This window comes from Plutella xylostella, chromosome 7 (assembly GCF_932276165.1).
Source record: "Plutella xylostella chromosome 7, ilPluXylo3.1, whole genome shotgun sequence".
NCBI lineage: Eukaryota > Metazoa > Arthropoda > Insecta > Lepidoptera > Plutellidae > Plutella > Plutella xylostella.
The window spans coordinates 6,212,020-6,235,495 of record NC_063987.1 but is presented as its reverse complement, the minus strand read 5'-3'; the positions used below and the strand labels follow the sequence as shown (position 1 = coordinate 6,235,495).

At 38.7% G+C, this 23,476-nt stretch overlaps 2 protein-coding genes across 2 annotated transcripts; one reads left to right on the top strand and one right to left on the bottom strand.

Moving 5' to 3' along the window:
• Nucleotides 1-946: 946 nt before the first annotated feature.
• LOC119690829 (biotin--protein ligase) lies at nt 947-14,907 on the bottom strand. Its single transcript, XM_048622167.1, has 14 exons — nt 14,458-14,907; nt 14,113-14,372; nt 13,654-13,807; nt 12,688-13,441; nt 11,644-11,839; nt 11,197-11,321; nt 9,927-10,059; nt 9,140-9,316; nt 7,080-7,250; nt 6,359-6,547; nt 5,708-5,814; nt 5,262-5,362; nt 4,905-5,121; nt 947-4,509 (listed from the first exon to the last, which is right to left on the bottom strand). The coding sequence occupies exons 1-14, from the start codon at nt 14,591-14,593 to the stop codon at nt 4,332-4,334; spliced, it is 2,898 nt and encodes a 965-aa protein (XP_048478124.1). The 5' UTR covers nt 14,594-14,907; the 3' UTR covers nt 947-4,331.
• A 1,119-nt stretch (nt 14,908-16,026) lies between these two features.
• On the top strand, nt 16,027-23,389 carry LOC119690865 (autophagy-related protein 8). The gene is made up of 8 exons (XM_038107013.2): nt 16,027-16,429; nt 17,485-17,540; nt 17,940-18,074; nt 18,535-18,673; nt 19,094-19,155; nt 19,546-19,680; nt 20,154-20,290; nt 22,799-23,389. Exons 1-7 carry the CDS (start codon nt 16,345-16,347, stop codon nt 20,283-20,285), a joined length of 744 nt encoding a protein of 247 aa, XP_037962941.2. The 5' UTR covers nt 16,027-16,344; the 3' UTR covers nt 20,286-20,290; nt 22,799-23,389.
• Nucleotides 23,390-23,476: the final 87 nt, after the last annotated feature.

Below are 23,476 nucleotides of genomic sequence, written 5' to 3'. Positions count from 1 at the left end.
AGGGCATTAGTCAATGCTTCAGCAGATGGATGTGTAGCTCTATCTATGGTGCTCTCAGTTTATGCTTTTCTTGGAACACTTTAAAAGACAAGTCAAGCGCACTGTTAACAAAAAATGTCTGCTTCTGCTTGACAATCACATTGTCCAGCACGCCTTCTACACTGTGGGTGAATTCATTAGCAGGAAGACTTAAATTATATTGATTTTTTTTATTTTTTTCTCGACTTCTAACTACTGACATTGTATATTCTTATAAATTTTTTATTCTTGACATTTTATTATTTTTATGTAATTTACCATTGTTTTGTACTACTAAGTACATTTTAATGTTATATTGGTATTTCATTTTAGTTTAGGTATGACTTTATTTTTATATTATTATTTATTTTTTTTCCCTGACATGTAATGAATATTATGAATAATAAATAATACAATACATATCTCATAATTATCTAATAAAGCAATAGGTTTTTGTAAAGATAATGGAATCGTGATACTGTCATTTCCGCCCCATTGCACACATAAGTTGCAGCCTTTGAAAAAAATGCGATTGAAGAAGAGTTTAACCAAAAGACTAAAACCAAAAGACCCATACTTAAAATCAAGGAAAAGGCAAGAGGATTTTACCATCTGCAAAAGGAAAAGGAAAGGGGAAAAAGACAAAGAACCCTGCTGATATCAGAAACGTTAGGAAAAATAGCAACACTTCTGATGAAAAAGATTGCTACTGCCTGGTTTGCTTAGAACTATACAGCAATAGTTTACCAAACGAGAAGTGGATACAGTGTGTTGAATGTAAAAATGGTCTCACGCTGCGTGCATCAAAGATGACAATTCATTTTATACGTGCCATAAGCGTGAGCCAGAATAAATGAAGGATCTCAATTAACCAAGAATGATCATTATCATAAGAAGCATTTTTTTGATTTGTTGTTTTGTCAAGAAGTTGTTTTAACTATGTAAGAGAACCGCTCATAATAACCCTTAATGAGTAAAACTAATTATGGACTGGATACACTATCTAGGAAGATGTGGATTTCCGGAGGGCAAACAACAGATACTGCTCACCGTCTAGAAACTGGTAGAAGCAATAACTGAACCGGCCCAATCCGGTTAAAGATGGGATGCCAGGAAATAAATGGTTCCGAAGTTACCTTAGTCGGCATACAAAAGTGGCAAAACGTGTGCCTCAAAACCTACCAAGCAGTAGGAACCAGATTACTGAAGAAGCTTTGTGGGAATAGTGCCAACGAGTGCTTTCATATTTTGAGAATAACATGATAGAAATTCTTGAAATGAAACACATATTTTTTGTGACGATACCGGTTTTTTTTTAGTGCCCAAAAGATAAACAACTTTTTGACTAGGGCAGCAAACGAGTTTATAACCATGTTAGAAACGAAGAAAAAGAATGTCTGACCGTATTAGTCATCGTTTCAGCTGATGGATATGTAGCTCCACTTCTGGTGCTCTTTCCGCATAAAAGATTGCCAAAAAACCTATAGACGACGGTTCCATGATGGTGAGGACCTGGACATACTTATTCAGGCTGGATGTAAATGCAGTAATTCTACGAATACGTTGCTAACGTATTCTACCCGTGGCTACTACAAATCAAACTCCCTGTGGTGATGTTTTTAGACGGCCAACTTTAGATTAACAACTTTTTGCAAACAAAAAGGAATCATACTTGTGGCGCTCTTACCAAAGGCGACGCACATTTTGCAGCATCTAGACAACGTTTTGCAAAGAAAAATGAAAAGTATTCGGAATTTTTGTCCAAGGCAGAGAAACGCGATGACAAAGCTCATGAACAAGTCGAAAATACTGCCACGTAAGAAAATGAGCAGTTTAAAAAGGAATTTGAAAGCCAGGTGTCTGGAGACACAAACAATGTTCAGAGAGGCAGGTGAACAATGGTGTGGAGACCCACTTATGAACAATAGTTCTTATTTTGGAAGCAGCTATCTTCATCAGTCTACCAATGTACTTATTGAAAATACGCCTCTAGAAATTGTCGAGACCACGAATACGTATTATCCAAGGTAATGATATACCTAATTATCATTAAATGATTTCGGGTAGGAAGCCATAACTACGCCATGGCTATGCGTCAAATGAGAAAAATTAAACAAGTCCATACGTAAGTCCAATGAGACTACGATGACGGCTAGAACGAACGGCTGAAGAACTATGATATTCCACTTCACAATAGTCTCAATATAATCTCTATACAATATCAACATCTACAAATTCGTGCGGTTACCACTCGGCCGACAACATGAAATAGGAGGAGCATAATAATATGAGCCCCAGCCGTAAGGATGAGCTTGAAAAGTCGTAGTAAATAAAATTAAAACATGCGATTAATTCACGTTAATAATTTATAAACCTCTAACATCCATGAAGACTATACCACACAATAGGCCCTTTGAACGATGCTAATTATTCAAAGAAAAGACTCGTAGAGAACTTATACTAACACCCTCTACGAGCAAAACGGAAATGGTTGGCGATAATCCGACTCCGTTCAAAAAAAGCTTTCTTATATCGTGATGATGAATTACATAACGATAGAAAGCTTTAAAAAAAAATTGGACGGTAGAACTAATAGGATGGCGAAAAAGATTACACTACTGAAACAAGTGCACTGCAATAAAAAAAGCAGTCATGCCGTAAGCGGCGTACAGACCGGCCCAACGAACGGATTTCATTGGCCTTCGTTGCCGTCGTTTCGATAGCCGGCGATCCGAAGCGTGGCGGTAACATCAAAGGAATCGAGCTGTTTGAACGAACTCTGTTTGGACGGTCGCCGAAGGCCAACGAACGAACGCTCAGTTGAAGCAAGAGAGTAGCGTGTAGACGTCCAATTTGATTAAATTACTTTGATATTTCATGCCACTTAGATCATGGAGAAAAACAAAGAATGGAGTAACGACGATATGATTTCAATTATAATGATATCGTCGTCGTCCATGAATAAATTTCAAATGAAAGTTTATGTAGTATATGAAGGTTTTACAAGCGCCATCTATGAATTCGTAATTTTTTTATGAGCTGTCAGAAAACCTCCCATAATTTTTTACCCAGATTTTTTATAACCAAATTTTTTTTGCCGTAATACAGGCCTCAGGCACTATACATATAATTTACTTTAACACACTCACTAAACTGTGACTATTTTACAACGATCAATAAATGACAGTTGCCTGATACGAATAAAGGGAACATATAAACTTAATGTAATGTAAATGTATCTTAAATGATCTTATTCGTTATATTTTTACTTCAAATCACCGTACATAACACATATCCACACGTTATATTAAGTGGACCTTAGTATACGATAAGATATGGCAGTGGAACAGCTTATAACACCTAACTACTACACTTTGTATTACATAGCTAAATACACCAATATTTTGCAAACTATTCACATTCACATTTGCTCAAAATATTTCGAATCATTTATAATAGTTGAACATTTGATTATCGTCATCAGGTGGGTTCTAGGTTAAGATCACAACCTTTCCAAAGATTTTTAACAAGAACGATAGATAAGAAATGAATAAGTAGGTACCTATGTATTTTTAACTATAATGCGGCACAGATATATTAGTAATTATTCTCTTCTAACTTAAATTATGTTATTGTTCCTTGTAATCGTGTATACATACAATAAAGTGTTTAAATAAATAATATATTTTCTTTCACAAGTTTCATGATAGTTTTCGCTAGAGGTGCCACTGAGTATATGAGAGGAAATGTAAACTTACATTGTTTACTTGCAACCTATATGCGGCCTAAATAATAAATTAAATATAACATTTTTCCCGACTTGATGTGTGAAGCCTATGGTTATGGAGAGTTTAATTCAGTTTTCTTTCCTCTTATAAATCCTAATATGATAGGTTGCTACGCCATCTTCAGTCACAACACAGCCTTGTTCATTTTCCCAGTGTAAGTTTTGATAGTTCACAAAACATCACATCATATAATTATGCAATTTCAACTCCTTAACGTTTCACTTCTGAGTGTCTGTGTTTTTGGCTGGGCTCGATTCCACTCCAAGTGTAGCACTAAATTCACTTCCTCATTCGTCTCCCTACACTCTGAATCATCATCAACAAATCACCCAAAAATACTTTCCCATTCAACGGCATTAACCTCTCATGCGCAATACCTCCACAAATATAGATTAATTAGTGTCTTGCGCGGAAGGGGTTAACTGTCACCTGTCTACTGTTTCTTGGTAGCCACCAGTCCGCTCCTATTCAATTCATCCTACTCAACTTCCTTAACCTCTCAAATGCCACAGTTCCTTCACCTGTTTACTGTTTCTTCGGGGCCACCAGTCCGCTCATGATGTCGAAGGTGTTCCCGTCGGGAGCCACCTTCAGCTCCCCGGCGGGAGTCAGCACGCGCAGCCAGCCCGCCGCGTCCAGACCACAGATGGTGCCCTCGGTGGGGGTAGATTCGTCTTCTCGCTGGATGCGGATCTTTTCGTTGCTGTGAGGGGGAGGAAGGAATGGTTAGGTTGTTTAGTGGAAGTAAAGTGATAGACGATAAAATTTGGAGATTTAAGGAAACTAAAAACTATAATCTTGGAATATGGAAAATTAGTTTTACGCAGCTAATCATAATGTCGAAAAGTTATACGTTTTGGCAGTGCTAAGAAATTCATCAGAATTGCTACCATTGTCTGAATTTAAACAGCTGTAATTTGTTTTCTCGATCTTTAAGCGACCTATAGAGAAATATGTTCAGCATAATGCTAACAAGCTAATCTGACTGGCTAATCCAATTACCACAATGAAAAAAGTAGCCCTTTACAGCCTTCTACATTAACTTCGGTCACGGGAAGTTCACGGATAATATTCCACTACATACACTAAAATACTCACTCGTGCAGCCAATACTGGTAGTACTGTTCCAAAAACGCGTCCACCCCTCCGTCAGTGTCCAGATACTCGAGTATTCGCTCCAGTTGCGAGCAATACCGAGCTATGAACTTCTCTATGCTGATAGGGGCGAGATTCGTGCCGTTCTCCTCGTTGTGCCGAGCGATTATGTCGTTAATGCACGTTGTGGGACTGCTATTTGAGATGTTTACGCCGGTGCCTGGAAAAATTATATATGATATTATTATTTTTTTTGTTTCATTCAAGCTATGTAGGTATTTCATTTATTTGCATAAAATGATCATGGTTTCCTTGATTAAAAGTTTAAAAATCTGAACGTAAAGGTTACGGGCTACTGACCTACGTTGATGTAAATTAGATCCCCTATGCAATTAGCGGTGGTGATGGTGCCTCCTATTTTGACCTCTCTTCCGTAGTAAATGTCGTTTGGCCATTTTATCCTGAAATTATAAATAAAGGTTGTGATCTTCAAAGTATCAATAGTAATGTAAATATCGAAGTTTTCTGGTGTATTGCGATAAAAATCATAAGTGTACACCAATTCTCATGCTGGGTTTTCAGCAGTACTTCACTGTTCATAGAGTCTGCACTGCGGCCCATCTGTCCCCAGGCGGGTAGGCGGGTAGTTACCGTATGTTCAGGTCCTGTACGTCTAGTACAGGTTTTGCAATTTTTGAAAACTATGAAAGTTTACGTTTTCTTCAGTCATCTGCATAGACCTCTGGTAGGCGTCGTCGCGAGCTGCACCAGCGTCACTGTCCCCGGGCGGGTAGACGGGTAGTTACCGTATGTCCAGGTCCTGGTAGGCGGGCAGCGTGGTCACTGCCCGTGTCGCCGCGAGCGCCGCCGCGTGCTGCACCAGCGTCACGGTCTCCGACATGCGCCGCCACACCTGCTCCGCCCACAACTAGATCAGTTACACGCATTGTAGCAAGGACGGTTTAGTGGGATAGATTGAAATGGCTGATGATTAGTCTAAATAATTAATATTGATAAATAAAAAAGATGGCGAAGAAGATAGTCTACCGACTTATTACATCATTATCATGTCAGAAGTGGTTTGTAAAACCTTAGTCAGTAATAGAAAATAAAATAAATATGTAATGAATATAATAATACCTAAAGGAAGATGTTGCTTGAAAAGTGAGTTGTATATTTTGTTTAAGTCTAGAATTACTCCCACTTTGTGAATTACCTAATCATAATTTCGGTTAAGTAATCAATATAAACCATCTCCTTTATTCAAAACCTTAAGCACTACCAATCACTTTTTCAACATCACCAAAGGTTTACTGGTAGAAAATGCTGCTAGCATTAAGTTCGCCTTTGTACCAAATTACTTTGTGCAATAAAGCATTTAATAATAATAATAATTAAAAGCTGTCTGATGAAATCGCTTATTTCAGTCGCAATTACTGTATGTATAAACTACACACCTGCACAGTAACACACGCTTGGCCGGGCGGGCTGACCCAGTGGTTGCTGCCGCGGCCGCGCCCGCCCGTCTGTCGTCTCGCCACGAACGCTAGCCCATGGCCTAGTCGAGCGCTGTTGGCCAGGGTTTGTGTGCTCGTCATCACGTCGGAGTAGATGACAAGGCGACCCACGGCCGTGGAGGTTAGGTTCTGGAAGAATAGGTTTCATTAAATGATGACGTAAGCGGTCGATCTGTATACTCTGTAATACTATCACAGACTTGGTAGCATCGTTGTTCTATAAAATATGGGGCGACTGCCGTCTCGCAACAATCACTAGGCGACCCACGGCCGCCGTTGAGGTTAGGTTCTGGATGAGGAGGTTTAGTAGATAAATCATAGATTATGAAGGTAAATCGATGTTGTTAACGCTGCGGCTGACTGAGCCCGTGGTAAGGCATCTCTTTATTTATGAAGGTAAACTCTGTAAGGTTGGTGTTTGACGCGCGCGTATCACGATATAGTGACGTTATCTATGTATAGTAAAGATGCCTCCCAGCAGAGGCTGACCCAGTCCAGCTTGTAAATAAATAAATGTAGTCGTGAATAAAGACCTCGTTCAGACGGAACATCTGTTGTACCCTACGCATGATGATATGGATGATATTTGCGTTTACATTACAGGCTGATGATAAAACCCTCACTTGAATGGCATTTTAATTTGAACACAGACTATACTCACATCAAAATAATCAACAGTATTGAAGTACTCCGGACACTCATACACGGAGACAGGCAGGTAGTCGGCGGCGGGCGGTCTCGCCGGCGCCTCGCCGCGCGCGCACCACTGCAGCGTGACGTCACCGGAGAACACGCCCGCCGCCGCGCTGCCCTCTATGAGCGATAGCTTGTTCTGAGGAAAAGAAGGAGGTTGGGTTTGGAACTTTTTGGTAAGAAGGATGTAGGACCGGTTTGGTGGCTTATTTGGTGAGGATTTGAGATAGCTTGTTCTGAGGAAAATTAGGAGGTGTTGTTGCAGGTGGTTTTTGTAAAACAGGAGAAAATGTGGTGTAGATTACAAAGTTATTAAAGTAATATATAGGTGTATGTTGAATTCTGGGAAATTGTGTGTTATGGGTATGGATTTTAGGGTATCGAATAAGTAATCTCGTAAGTAATTAATTTAAGACCTCTTCGAGAAAACTCATGCCAAAACAATGCTGAAAGATTAATTAGACATTCGTTTTAGATAAGCATGTAGGATAAAAATGTAGTGTATGTAGACAAAATACTAGACAAAAGTAAAATATGCGACCATAATATAATTACAGTGCTTATTCTACTCAATTTTAGCAACGTAATCATTTGTAGCTCATACTTTACAGTAAGTATAATAATAATTATAAAATAGTTTTAACAATATACCTACCACAATATAGAAAGAACGAGTAAATAGTAAATATTAATAATATTAAAACAGCCAGCGAAAAACAAAAAAAAACCAACTCGAGCGAGCGCCAGTGAGTTTAATATTCAGAAGAACTACACACCAATTAATATTTGGAACAAGTACCTTTGGTATGGTACCAAGACAGTACAATACATTTTAACAACGATATGTATGTATATGATTTTGGTATTCAAATGCATTGTACAGTCCTGGTGCCACAAGTGGCTACGGAAGATGCTGACGTTAGAATGATGGAAACAATTTGGTGTGTAGCTCAACGGTTAACATGTGCACACTGCGATTAAATAGATATAGCATATTAAAATAGCTTACGCTATGTATCATTTTACAGTACCAGGGATAGCATAGATGTGCTATGTGAATATTGTTCATAATTTATATTTGAGTACCAAATCCATCACTTGAAAATTTTAAATGGCGGATTTTTTATTTTCCCATATATTTTACCTTTTTTATCGAGAGTGAATAGACTGAGGTGTGAATCAAAATGATCCCATATAAAGAAAAATTATAAACGTCACTGCAAAATGACACATAACAGCATAGTAATAAAGCAGTGTTCACAAAGCGGGCTCACCGGCCATCACACCGTCACGTGGCCCGGCCCGGGGATCGGCCGCGCCGCCTGGCCAACACACAATTGTACCTTTAATTCCTATGACGCTAATGACTGAATTGCAATGACAAATGGGAGTGATAGTGCCAGTGCTTTCTTGGTGCAGTAGAGGATTAGGTTTCTGAAGGTTTTCTGCCGTCGCGTTGTTAACAGTTGGAAACCTTAGTTTTGTATTCATTTAATAGAATAATACCTAATATATTTTTATGGATCTTACCCATACATTGAAATTTTGTACAATGTAGATAATCCCTTATGATCGAAATTTTGATACCACATGACGGTGAACTACAAAGCATATAATAAATATACTATCATCATTTAGAACCAACATTCCTTTTAATAATAGGTATACAATAAATAAATTATGTAGGTACTCATAGTCAGGGGAACACATTACAGCATTATAGTAATAAGTATCTATTATGCAAAATCTATCATTTGTTTCAAGTCACAAAACTGCTCGTGCCAAATAATAACAAAATACTATCAAACATCCTAACTGCACTACGAATAATGGTGATGCGTGTAAAATGCGTGCATTTATATTTTTGTTGCTAACTAACAAATCGGAAGTGCACGCTTCGAATAGACCAATCAAATTCATTTAGTCACTTGATTGGTCCACAAAACTTGACAGCCAGAGTTGCCAGTTAGAAAAAATATATTTGCACCGGTGAAAAAGTTTACCGTTCAAAAAGTTTGCAATACTTACAACGTGATTGCCTAGGAAGAAACCTCTGGTGAAGTCGATTTGCGTGACTTTGTGGGGGTCTTTTACATGAAGGCCGAGGATGTCTCCCAGTATTTTGTGCAGGATTTCTAAACGCGCCTCGTTCGCTGTCATACCCTCTTCGCCGAGGTAGTCGTTTGGATCTGCTTCTAGATGTATCTGTAATAAATAAAATTACATTACATTAGGTAAATTGAGTTCTGATTTGTGTTTTCAGGAATATTATGCAAATGTTAATTTATTTATTTATTTATTTAATGGCGGATAAAATAATTATAAGCATCATATCTAATTTCGATTTAGTTACAGCCAAGGTCTGACAGTAACTGTGTCGCACTACTATCTAATACAATTAGCTGATGAATTCGTACGCTCAGTAGGTCATATTGCACCTATGGTTAGCATTCACTCTTATTAGCCTTTCAATTAGTATCTAAGATAGACAAGAAATATGTAATCTCAATTTGACCGTCCTCTGATGAGTTAAAATTATTCGCCCTCCGAATAATCTCTTATCATTCGCTTTCCGCCATATTGTTCTTCATCATATACAGAATGTTGCTTTTTTTGGAACACCGGCTAGCGGTAATGGTAGCCGATTATTCTGCGCTTTAAATAGGCCCTTATACAGGTATACTTGGGTGTTAATAATACATATGTATCTGTATCTGTCTGTGTAGATATACCAGCTTTCCGATACCCATATTACAGGCTCTGCCTAGCTAGAGGTCACATGGCCGTGTGTGATGATGATGATGATGATGTATACCTGTGAGAAGATGGCGACCCCCTGGTGCGGCAGCGCGGTGGCCTGCAGCAGCGACGGCGTGCGCCACGTCTCCTCGGACGCGAGCACGCGGATGTCCAGCGAGTGGCCCGGGTGGCCCATGTATTTGGACGGCCTGGGTACAGGGATGTGGGATTAGTTCAGCTATAGTTGGTTTATTTGAAAATTTCACTTATCACACCCTTTAGTTGATGTAAAGCCAAGATTTGGTCTATTGTGAAATGAGTGTCTTCCCTTTTGTGAAATTAAAGTTATTGTCTTGGTAAGCTTCAGGATCGACTAAGGCGGAGACTAACTTTAATCTGAGTCTACAGGAGACATGCATATGGCTGCGTATTCACCAGTCTAGGCGATAGGATATAATAATATCTTCCAACAACATAATGGATACACAGCCTAAATGTAACATTATTGAACAAGTAAAGTGTAGGAACTTTGGAAAATGAATAGAAATGTGTATTGTAAAAATGTGGTAGTGGGAATGATAAAGGTTTGTAAACCTGGAATAGGACAGGATCTATGTGGTTCAAAATTTTAATCTAGATTCTATATTTAAAAATATCTAAAAGTATGTATTTACATTTACGAACTAAATAGCCTAAATATGTTGTAAAATAACTATAATGTATTTATTGTATGTAAAATAAGTACATAATTATATTTCGGCGTAAGTATATGAGTAAGAAAGCGTTTGATATACCATAGCACTAGCTTCAGAAATAAACAAACTTTTGCAGAAATAAAAGTTTTAGTACTTCAGATTATTTTACCCGCACATGTCCTGACTTGGTCTGAAAAACCGACAGGAGATTATGAAAGTTAAAAACTGTTTACTACGAGTAAATATTGTAGCTAAGTTTACACAAGCTCAATTCAATATGTATAAAAAGCAGATAAGTAGGTAGTAGGTATATCAGTAGGTACTGGAAAGGAATTTAAAGTAGACGAAGGTGATATTGTACGCCAAGCTACATCTTAAAATAGTTAATTTAAATTATATGTGAATTTGTGCTAATTTTAAATTAAAAAAATATTATAGCTGAATGAATAAAATTAATTATCAGGTCATCGAAAATAGCCATCAAAGTAAGAGTTCCTGAATTCACTGATATTTCATAGAGGTATCTAGTATTGTAAAAGTTAGCATTTTCAGGACTGCACACGTGAATTGCGTTGACACCTAAATTGCTTCCCATTATTTTGTAAATTAGAAAGTTGTTTATATACCTATTAAAATAATAATATAACTCACTGTCGATCAGTCTCCGTGGAGAACTGCTTCTTGGCGGGCGAGGCCTGGTAGCAGAAGATGTGGTGCTTCAGCTTCACCGACTTCCACTTGTCGTACGTGAACTGCACCACCTCGTTCTCTCGAACCTGATGGGTTAGATAAAGTGTTTTAGTGATAATAAATCTCTAAACAGATCTCTCTTTTGATAATTTCCAAACAGGATATTCTGGTAAACGAGTCACAACAAGGCAAACATAGGATGGCACACCAGCACTCTGGTAGCTTGTAGCGGCTCCTTGACAGACGCCTATGTCCAGCAGCGGAAAAATTATGAATTTATTATCATGATTAAAAAGCTGGGCTAGTGAAACCTGAAAAGTATCACACACATCCGCCGATTTGCAATAAGTAAGTCAGTCAAAACTTCAAAAGTATGCAAAAGGGAAGCAACACCCCACTATTTCTCACCTCAGCAGTCTTATAATAAGGCAACACCGTATGCAGCAAATCCGAGCACAGAGCCAGCAACCTGCCCCCATCCAGTAGATGAGCCAGCAGCAGCGGCGCCGCGCGGCCCGCCGCCCCCGCCACGGCCACGAGGGCTGCTCGCCCGCGCCACGCGCCCGTCTCCAGGGCTTCGCTGGACACGCTGTAGATTGTGTATCTGGGGGGAGTGGGGTAGGGTTAGATTTAAGTGATAGGTGGTAGTTAGATAGAACCTGATATGGTTAATAATGGCGATGACAGGCGTTTGTAGCTTAATGAAAAATGGGGTTCATTGAGAAAATTTCGGGTACTAAATAGACAACCTGTGACTCTATTAACAAAACCGGCCAAGTGCGAGTCGGGCTCGCGCACAAAGGGTTCCGTAGCAGCAAAATTACAGTTAAATCAACCTATCTCAAAAACTATAAGAGATACTTTGATCAAACCAAAAATCGTTGAAAGAGTTAATTAGCATGCATCACCTCTATTTTTTTTAGAATTTTATACCCCGTAGTTATAAAAATAGAGGGGGGGGGACATACTTTTTACGACTTTGAGAGCTGATATCTCAAAAACCGTTCACTTTAAGAAAAATGTTTTTTAGAAAACTTTATATCATTTTAAAAGACCTTTCCATTGATACCCCACACGGGTATGTACATCGAAAAAAAAAATTTCATCCCTCAGTTACATGTATGGGGGGCCCCACCCCCAATTCTTTTTTTTACTATTTAGTGTCATATTTTTGTAGCGGTTCATACAACACATATTCCCATCAAATTTCATCACTGTAGTACTTATAGTTTCCGAGTAAATCGGCTGTGACAGACGGACAGACGGACAGACGGACATGACGAAACTATAAGGGTTCCGTTTTTGCCATTTTGGCTACGGAACCCTAACAATAGGATGGCCGCCCCCACAGCGATTGCTTGGATGCAACTGGAATATCGAGGACAGCGGTAATTTTACAGCCTCTTATTTTCTGAATTGTTAAGACAATTAATGACAATAATTGAATCTTACCTTTCACTATCTAGGACTTTTCTTAACGACGCTTCCAAACTATCTCTAGCTGCTAAACTATCAGAGTAGATCAGCACATTCAGTGACTTAGTATTAATTAATGGACGGGAACTTTTAGCTGATTTTGGTGTACTCTGTTGAGAAGAAGTGGCACTCTCCTCTTTTGGCAACTCCTCTATCTGAGGCTTAGATTTTCTAGGACCAGTTGTGCTGACAACCCTCTTGTGTGTAGTTACAGACTTGATCTGACTGGATATGTTCATCAAGGAGGCTGACAACTGACTTGTACCCTTCTTCAAGTCTAACTTCAGACTTGATTTCTTAGGTGTGATATTATGTTGTATTTCAACAGTTACATTCTCCATTGTGTAATCATTGCTTCTGTCTGGCTCTGCTTTCTTTTCTGGTGACTTCTCTGGCACGGCTATACTTTCCACTGTCTTGGCTTCTGCTTCCACAGGAGACTTTTCATCTGTTAGTGATTTGGTTGTATTGCAACTTACATCTGCTAGTGTCACACTTCTTCTCGTAACAGTTGGTTCTAGATGTGTATCACTATTTCCGTTCATTTGTTTAGTTGCAGCTTTAACTTCAGACTTGATGTCAACGACTTTGGACAGTTTCCTCAGCAAGGCGGCATGGACAGGCCACTGGAACTCTGCAGGAGTGTGTTTGAGGCTGTGCTGCACCTCGCTGCGGAGACTTCTCATTGATATATCAGTGGCTTTGTTTGGCTCCCCTGATAATTGTACAGCTGTAATCAAGTTAGAGATGAAATTAAAGCATAGTTAAAGTTATGTTAAGTAACCATGTTCATTACAACATTTGCCAGAGAAATTAAATAAAGTAGGATAAAAGAAATAGCATATTTCACAGTTTATCAATCCCAGTGCCAACCTGTATTAAAAAGAACAAAAAGAAAAAAGGGTAATAATATTTTCTTGCATTTCATTCAAAAATACTTACTTTGTATCCTAACAACAGGCAACTTATGGTCTATAATGAACTCCCCTCCCACAAAGTTGAATCCGGCCACACTCAAAGACTCCATATTAGTCTTCAGGACAATAGCCAAGTGTGAACCTGCCTTCCATGCTACTGGCAGTCCCATGGTATCCAGCTGTGTGACAAACATAATAAATTTTTAAATATTAAAATATAGACGTAAGGTCAAGATCAGTGATCAGGAGATCGGGAGAAGTGGAAATCCTTTCTTCGAGCCCTATGTCCCTGATGAGGGATAAGAGGATTTAATCATCATCAAGGTCAAGATAAAGATTTTACTAGTTGAAAGAGAAATTAGGTAGGTCTTTTGTTAAATTGCATTTAAAATTGCATGAGCATTTGAGAGAATATGGCCATATTAAGACTACAAACTACATAAAAGTGATTAAAGAAATAAGTAGATTACTAATAATAACTTACTGCCATGATGTTATCATGTGAGCTGGCCTCATGGGGCTCCATCTCACATTCAAGCAGCACATCTACGTCCAGGTCAGTCACTGGGGACTGGTCACTGGAGCCGAGTGGCAGCCCGCCCGCACATGACACCCAGTCCGACAGCTCTATGCACTGGTTGGGCTTCATGCTGCAGATCCTTGTGGCATTCGTATAGTCCAGGAGGTCACACAGATACGCGTTCTTCGGACTAGTGCACAGTTTTGAACTAAGTGTTGGTGTTTCTACAAGAATAAATTATGTAATTAAGTTAGGCTTGTATAAAATCTTTGTGAGTTAAGTAAGAATAGAAGTGAAGGGATGACGTACCTGCCGCATTTTCAGGTACTTTGCAGAAGGCTACGCTAGTGTTTCCACTCAGAAACTCCAAAAGACGAGCCCTAAAGGAGCGAATCCTCCAAGTCTTGATAAAAGTCATAGCAATATAGATTGGCGTGAATAACATGTTCAATGATCACGTTAAACACTTCCCACAATTTTACACAACCATAATATCGCCTGCCGTAACTCAACTTTGAACTGGTAGAGCTACGGGGTTATCGATTCTAAAGTCCATTGCTACCGAAAAACTAAAAGATTATTCAATCTGCAACAGCTGCAAAATATTTAAGAGATAAACGTGTGGATATACGTTTTATTTAACAGACTACGGAGGAGATTATCTTGAACTCCTTTTTATTCAACAATAAATAAATATTCAATTCTGAAATTCAATAATTCACGAAGAAGTCGCGCGGGTTCGCGTTTTTCAGTAAGAAAGCGTTCCGTTTCACGATCTATAGATATTCTTAAATGTAGGATATTTAATTCACAGATATTTCACAGTCAAAAATTGATAGTAATATATAAAACATCTTTTAAATAAATATAATATATACGCAGAGGTGAAGTGCTAATACTCTATTGGTGCACTGGTCTCTTTTGTGCATTTTTTGAAATAATTTCTTTGTATTGAACCTTGAATGATACAAAGAACGAAACGTAACAAATTTCATATTATGTCAACTGTCAGTTATTAAATTAGCGTTTTGTTTATGCATTAAAAATAATAGAGGTAGGTATGTTAAAAAAATCGATCATAAAGGGTACTTCCATGGTTTTATTTATATCCACTATAATAACGTGGTAAATGCGTGGTTAACTAATAAGTCACGTTCATGGTCATGGACCGTGGAATAGTGTTTTACTTCCTCTATAGGTCATGGCTCACCTAAGGTTCTCTTCTCTCTCATGGTTCCATAGGGTATCCTCGGCAAATCCTCGGTCCCTACCGCATTCCAATATGTGGAATCAGGATTCGAACCGAGGACTGTGTCATTCTGTGACGATGACGACTACCATAACGACTACTTGGCCATCCACCGCCAGGCCGCCGCGCGCCGTACCTCCGCCACTATGCTCAGGTCGCTTACTAGCTATGCATGCACCTAAGTGGTTATCATGATCACATTAATAGGTGACCACAATCACCTAGAGGAATATCAGCCATCAGGAATTCATATTTTGGCTATTTTTTTAGGGAAGACAAAATTAATACTTGTCCAACCTACCTAGATTTCTGAACAAGAGTCCCTTATCATGTTTTGAAATAAGAAGTTACTACTTAAGTAGAGCTTAAGCTTTATAAGAGCTTTATAAATAATATACCTACCTAATTATAGGTAAGTAAGTAAGTAGGTATAGTTACTAAGCTCTCGCTATCACTCTACTAAAGGACAAGTAAGAAAACATTCCTTTGTTTACTCAATTTCACTCGGCCCATTCTAAAGTGAGTGGCACGTCCCGGAAATCTAATTAATTATTCCGCTTTATTTACATTCGATAATGACGGCTGTTAGTCACTATACAGCACCCTAATTATTATCATTTTAACTACAAACGTGCTCCAGAGAGCGTCCTAAAACTGCCGCGATTTAAACGTCAGAAATCATTGCGCGGGTAGTTCGATAAAAGTTTAGCTTCGACTGTCAATCAAAAGCAAACGAGCGTGAAATTCGGGGATTTATAAAGAAAGTGTTTGATTCGAGTGCAATTGTAAATAAAAGTGATTTTGTAGTGATAACGCGAGGTGAGCGCAGCCCTCGACCCCTTGCCAGTTGATAAAGGTTGCAGATGTTATTTACTCTGCAGTAGCGAGCCACTGGTCGTCGCGAGTGCATCGTCTCAGGCTCAGGAACATTCCACGCGGTGATCAACATGGAACTCAACTTCATATCGACACTGATCAAACATGACGTGAACTATAATGTGAGAAAGTGCTTCAAAGCTAAGAAGCCGTTTGGTAAGTATTTCCTGTTAGTTAGGTACTTACATATAAGGTTCGGTTGTTATGCTTAGGTTCAGGTTGTTCCTTGCGAGGATATTCCTCTGCTCTTGAGCATTTTAGGTAGGCTCTTTCGGTCAATAACGACAAGGCAGTGAAGCTGCGTCTACGCTAGACTGTCGAGACGATATTTTACGATGGGTAGGTTAGGATATAAATCAAAACACAACAACTTACAGTCAAACTATAATGTGATGTGATTTTAGAATGTCAGCGATACGAATTGTGATTGGCTGGCCTATCGCTGGTTAAACACTACTATGCCCTAACTGTCACACAGGGTGCACGGAGGGGATCCCAAGGGGATATATCAACTATACCTACTGTGATTGATCACTTTGTGACTGGCCAATCCTTTCACCACTGTGACAAACACTCGTCTAGCTGTACCAACACGATAAGAAGTGCCTACAGCCGTTGGGTTACCGTATAGGTAAGGTAACGCAAACGAGCTCTGTCCATATCCATAGCTGCTATCTTCATCTTACAAATGGAATCCGTATGGTTAGGTACCTTATTAGTTAGGCACTTACCACGTAGGTGCAGTCTGGGTCTGGGCATGGATACCTGACCCCTCTCAGGTAGGATTGTCACTTTGAGAGTGTCAGGTTTCTTGGCCTTTTACATAAGATTACCTTGGAAGAAACAATCTTTTAGAAACACCTAAATAAAACGCACATGATGAATGCCCTAAATTTGCTAACTTATTAAATAGGTTCTAATGAGATAATAACAGAAGTTCAATGAACTAAAATTATTAGGGCTAGCTGGTTATTACTTAATACTTAAAACTGTTTATTAATTTATTAAGTTAAATTATCGCTCCTAATTAGTTACCAATGTTTCGTTAATTTGTTGTAAACATTTCATCACTAAATACGGCGCGGCGGCGTATCGAAAATAGATTCTTATAGGTACCTACATAGATACATAGACATTAGGCATATACTTAACTACACACGGTGTTATCGTAACTATGTTTGCAAACTTTTAAACCGTATATTTTCTTACAGACACTAGAAAAGAAGAAGTATTGGCAATTAGAAGCAAATTCCCGAACAAAATACCCGTAAGTACCAAAAATCTAGATTAAGATAGGTTATCTTCATCTAATGTACCTAGATATGACAGTCTTACAGCCATTATATTTTAAAATAACGTTACGGCATAGTAGCCCTCCTAAAGTTGATGCGTGTACTTAATTAAAGTTGTATAAGCTGCTGGTGTTCCAGTTGAAATAAATAAATAAGTAAGTAAATAAAAAGTCTGATGATCACTAGTCTAATGTCAGACTCCTTTCACCATTTCACCAGACCTACTCATTTTTTGTCTGTATTAATATTAACACGCGAAAACATACGAGATTCGAACCCGGCACCTTCGATGCGGCGCTTCACATAGATAACTAGGTTTCACCACATTCAGTGTACCTGCCAGTACCTATTAATATATTTTTCTTTGTTTACAGTTAATAGTAGAAAGATATCATAAGGAAAGAAATCTCCCAGCGTTGGATAAAACGAAATTTTTGGTCCCAGAAGAAATCACAATGTCACAGTTCCTAGTTATAATAAGAAATAGAATGGCGATCAAGCCGAATCAAGTAAGTTAAAAACAATACAGAGGGGCTAGCACGGGGCGCTTAATAAGACGTGACAAAAGTTTTTCATCGCGCAGCCTCAAGAACGAGCGCGACGGAGAACTTATGTGACGTCTTAAATGCGCCCCGTGCTAGGCCTTACTATGTACCTAATAAGTTATTATCTTAGAAATAAAGGCTCACACTCCACTAATGCGGACACAAGGCTAGCGGAGAGACGTTGAAAACAGCAAATAGAATTACGTTATTCACACACACATCTCGTCTCCACTAAGCTCCAGAATCTTGTGGAAACTCTTAAAGGCCCATTCACACATTATGTATGAAAGAATAAACTCCGCTGGACCTGTGCCGGCACTAAAGCATCCCTGATGTGAATGGGTCTTACACCTTTAACCCCTTGGCCGTACCTACTAACCTCCTCTTCATATTAAGTCCGGTACTGACTCCCCGCTTCCCGCAGGCGCTGTACCTGATAATGAACAACCGGTCCATGCTGAGCATGAGCCTCACGATGGCGCAGGCGTACGACCAGCACGCCGACGAGGACGGCTTCCTCTACGTCACGTACGCCTCGCAGGAGGTCTTCGGGTATCAGGACGGTAAGGATACAAGGGATCATTGTATAGTTAACAAAAGAGATAAATGTACAGACAGTTTATCCAAAGAGGTGAAAGATAAAATAATCCTGAAGATTACCTATGAATTCGATAAAAACATTCTTATTTATTTTGCTGACTGTACAAATAAGGTGTTAGTAATTTGGAACTGCAAAAGAAATGGTTTAATTTAAATTTTACCTTACCTAAACACATCCAATGGTGGATCACTGATCAACATTTTCTGGCGGAAAAATCCTTGGTAAACCTTTATCACTTTCATTGGAATTTTTATTTGCAGATAACTAGGTACAGAGCTAATTTTGTTTTCTGTGGTGGATATTTTTATCTCGCTGGAAGGATCCTGTTATCTCGTTTCCGTTCTCATAAATAACTTATTTCATCTGGAATCCTTGTTTACAGATATCAGAAGGGAGAGTTTAGAAGTGCAAGCGATTAGAAACAGATTCCCTAACAAAGTGCCGGTAAGCAAACACTCTTCTAGTACCTACTTAAGTATCTAAGATAATAATTTAATTGAATACTACCTATATGTAAGTACATAATAACTATCAACGACGACGACAGAAGTATAATAATATGATTATCAGAGATCCTTTTATGACCATACCTTAAACAGCGGTATACATGGAACCTACCTACACACCTACGTGGAAAATCCAGAGAAATACCTAGAGCTTTTATCAGCGACCTATCCAATAGTGAATAGACAAATGAAAAAAGTTATCCACAGCAGCTGTAAAAAAAAACTCCGTAACTTTCCATCAACAACCACTTGGCATTGGCAACCCAACCAAAAAAAGATAACCTGAACCTCCTTACCCACATCTAAAAACCTACTTAACTCCACACAGTTATACGTGGAGCGCTACAGCGGAGAGCGTGAGGTGGCCGAGCTGGAGCGGAAGAAGTTCCTGGTGCCGCAAGAACTCACCATGTCGCAGTTCCTCTACATCATCCGGACCAAGATGAAGCTCAAGGACTCACAGGTAGGGTTTACAGCTCCGCCAGTTACGCCTTCAAGCTAGATATTCCGATCGGATGCGCCATCCAAAATTAGAACCCGACTCGACTAAGATGGTGGGAGAGAGCAGAGGGAGAGTACACCATCACGACCAAGATGAAGTTAAATGACTGGGAGGTTCTTTATATACACTCTTGTTCTAACGTTATGGGTCTTTATCAGTCGTGTCTAGCCAGTTTTCCGCACAGCCATGCACTAAGGTTTCATTGCAAACTATTAGAGAATATTATAAAGTATCAAATGTAGGTATCTGTGAACCATGCACATCCCTGCTTCCCTTATATAATCGATCATCAGCATTCTAGACCATTGTAGATATAAACAGCCATCGTCTTACAGCGGCAAACTCCTTCAGTGATCTAGCAGAAGTACATAGTTGCCTAGACTAGACTAGCGCTAGACCTTGTTACCTCGACAATAAACCCACCTCCCCCACAGGCGCTGTACCTAACAGTGAACAACAAGATCCTCGCGTCTCACAGCATGAGCATGGCGCAGGCGTACGCGCAGTTCCGCGCCGACGATGGCCTGTTGCACCTCACGTACGCCTCGCAGCAGGTCTTCGGCTGACACCGGTGAGTTTTGGTTATTCTATTTGTTACCGGAGCTACGCTTCGCCTTAAAAAGTTTTACCGTAGAAATTCTGAGATAAAAAGTAGCCTGTGTTTTAATCCAGGGTGTCAGCTAACTCCATACCAAATTTCATTTTAATCAGTTCAGCCGTTTTGACGTGAAGAAGTAACAAACATACACAGATACCTACTCACAAAATTTCGCATTTATAATATTAGTAGGATAAACTTGCTATCAAGTATACCTATGTAGGTATAGTTAAATTTTACATAACACAGCATGCATTTTTAGGCCCTCTTCATCTAGTAGGAGGTACGGGGGGCATTTTTATGCAGTACTGGGTGTGTTGAGGGCGTATTCTCGAGTCTCGAAGACCGATCGGCGCCTTGCGCGCTATTCGTAGTATTCGTACCAAACGGCATTTACGCGCTCCGACTGATTCTGACAGCACTTTTCATTCGTTTAAGCCTTCTTCAACCGAAATTTCTGTTATACTATAGTGGGAAGACGGCTTGTTTGTTGGCTGAACGTAGGTTTTTCCCAGGAACTCAGAATTAACTTATTTCTGTTTGTCGCCTTCATATCATTTACTTTAATACTTAGTCATAATCCTTATATACTTACTTGGTAAGAAATAGCTCCAATAATTACTACCACACTGTATGAATCAACAAATCAATTAATGAATGTTTATATAAATTTATAGGCTGAGTACTAGATGATTCTGTAAAGTCTCTTATCATTTATCAATTAGGTACGAAGAAAATTAAGTTGACGTCAAAAACAAGAGTTCATTATTGTTTAAACTCAACTTTAATAAAATAAAGCATAATATTTAGATAAAGATCTAACGAAGCGTGCCTTTGAAGATGCTATTCCATTGGAAAGTAAGTATATCAGATAGTATGTAACTTAAGAAAACATGACCACGGCCATCCGGCCATCCGTACGGTCAGTTTGAGGTAGGTACCTATGCAAATTTTCAAAGTTTTATTTGCTGATAACAGTCATAACTTTATTGATAATATAAACATCATATGTAGGATTTGGAAAACGAATACTAGTGGGGCAGTCTTATCCATTCACAGTGTTTTAAATAAGAGCACTCAGTCTGGAATATCTATATTATTGTATTAGACGCTCGCGATAAATTAACCGCCTATCTAGTTAACGCAAGTACAGTTTAATTGCCGATGGTGAACCGTGAAGCGACGCTATTGGTCAATGTTACATTGTAGCGCCTAGCGACAGTTGATTCAATATCTCGGCGATTCATACTGATTTATGAACTTGTTATTTTATCCGCGGCCTGTGATTTATTCCCCGCGTCAATAACGAGATACGAACGCATCTCCACAATACCCGTCGCTGTAGCGTACCGTATCTCGGAAGTCAATGACAACTTGTCAACTGCAGAAAAACGCAAACGCCGATAATAAGGACCCTTCTTGATGTTTGTATAATAAATGGGCGTTCGATAGTGCAGAGTCATTGTATTTTTATCGGAAATGATGGATGTCGTTGTCTTTTAGCAGGAGATGTTGTTACTTGTCAGTTATTAATTACGTTAACTTGAATAACTTACTTATATTATAATGGATAGTTAAGTTATCATTTATCATTCATAGTATGAAGAAACAAAAATATAGTAAACAGTATCTTCACTACGCCCCACTGTGCATTCTCCTCAATGATTAAAAAAAACTTGATTACAGTAATAGGTACTTTATAATACCCACGAGTTCAAGCATAATAGTTACACATTAAACCCAACATAACATTACCTACCTGCGTGCAGAAATATCTATGCTAAAATTTAACCAGCTAAACCCCAAAAAAACCGCGACACGAAAACCAGAAACTTCTACAAGTCTCCGGCGTTCCTGAATACCTTAGTAATATTCCATGCCCAGTTCATACGTTCGGCACCCAGCGGTATTGATGTCACAACAATACGCTTATCGCGGGTCGCATGCCGCGCAAACAAACACTGGGAACTGTTCACTGCACTGATACAAGGATCATTATACCCTCACCTACCTATAGCACCCTGGTACCCCCCAGAGCTAGTTGTTATGTGAAAACGGCAATCGATTGCTATTTTAAGCCAGCGCGCCTACTCATTCGCTTTCAATATTATGTATCCAAAATAGATTGCACTAATAAGGACTCTATTGCATTATAAATAGTGGCGATAGTGTTTAAGGAATGAGAGTAGGGCTCCTGGGCTTCCGAATGATATCGGCCCGGCGGTTATTTTCCAGAATGGAGTCTTATGTTGATGTGAGAAAAGTTTGTGATAGGCTAAGATTTAATGCGTGTTTTGATGTATGGCCGTACAACGAACTATTATTCGGTTTTAGCTTTGAAGACGTTTACAACCATAAACAAATAGTTTGTTTTAATTTAAATTTTGTTGCTGATTGAAACTGATGATTGGTTTTGTGACTTATTCATTCCCTACAAATATTTTTACTAATAGCACTAATAGATAATTATGTTTGTTTCAGATTCTGTCGCGAAGCTGAGATAGTCATGTCCTAATGTTCCTGTTACGTCTTCTATAATAAGACTGATAGTATTTAAATGTTTGTGATAGCATTACCAAGTTTTATACTTACAACTGTCAAGCATTTGAAAAATGTGTGTTTTGTACATTGTCCAGGCAGGCCCATGCAATTAAAATTGATCACTTATTTATTTATGATTGCTTTTATCAATATTAATAATTAACTATTTGCGATTCCATGTACGTAGGTGTTGACATAATATTGGCTGCGGCAGAGTTTCTATGGAAATACATAGCTGTAAGGTAATTAAATTAATTGCTGATGATTATTTTGTTAATCTATGTAATTTGCAACAGTGTAATGTAAATGAGCATTAATTGATATTCTGTAAACATACGTGATAGAAAAGTCCGGTTGGTACTAGATCTGTCCGTGAAATCATTACGTAAACTGTATATTTTACTGTTGTAAAAAGAAACTAACTTTCTTGATGATCTCAAAAATGTTAAGAACAAATAATTAAAACGCTTTCTCATTCAAAGAAGGAAAGAAATATTGTAAACATTTTAACAAATTAGTGACTTAGAAAAATAGTTGTTTTTATAAATTGTCTTTGTTACTTATATCATTTAACGAATTCCTAATTAGTTAAGTACTCGGGATATATGTAAGAGTTAT

Excerpts from the sequence above, each read along its gene's own strand:
- LOC119690829 (XM_048622167.1), bottom strand. The coding sequence starts at position 14,593 with ATGTTATTCACGCCAATCTATATTGCTATGACTTTTATCAAGACTTGG. Across the intron at positions 9,317-9,926 it reads GGGTCGCCATCTTCTCACAG|ATACATCTAGAAGCAGATCC; the intron begins GTATACATCATC and ends TATTTATTACAG. Across the intron at positions 4,510-4,904 it reads TACCAGTATTGGCTGCACGA|CAACGAAAAGATCCGCATCC; the intron begins GTGAGTATTTTA and ends TCCCCCTCACAG.
- LOC119690865 (XM_038107013.2), top strand. The coding sequence starts at position 16,345 with ATGGAACTCAACTTCATATCGACACTGATCAAACATGACGTGAACTAT. Across the intron at positions 18,674-19,093 it reads GGTCTTCGGGTATCAGGACG|ATATCAGAAGGGAGAGTTTA; the intron begins GTAAGGATACAA and ends CCTTGTTTACAG. Across the intron at positions 19,681-20,153 it reads TGAAGCTCAAGGACTCACAG|GCGCTGTACCTAACAGTGAA; the intron begins GTAGGGTTTACA and ends CCTCCCCCACAG.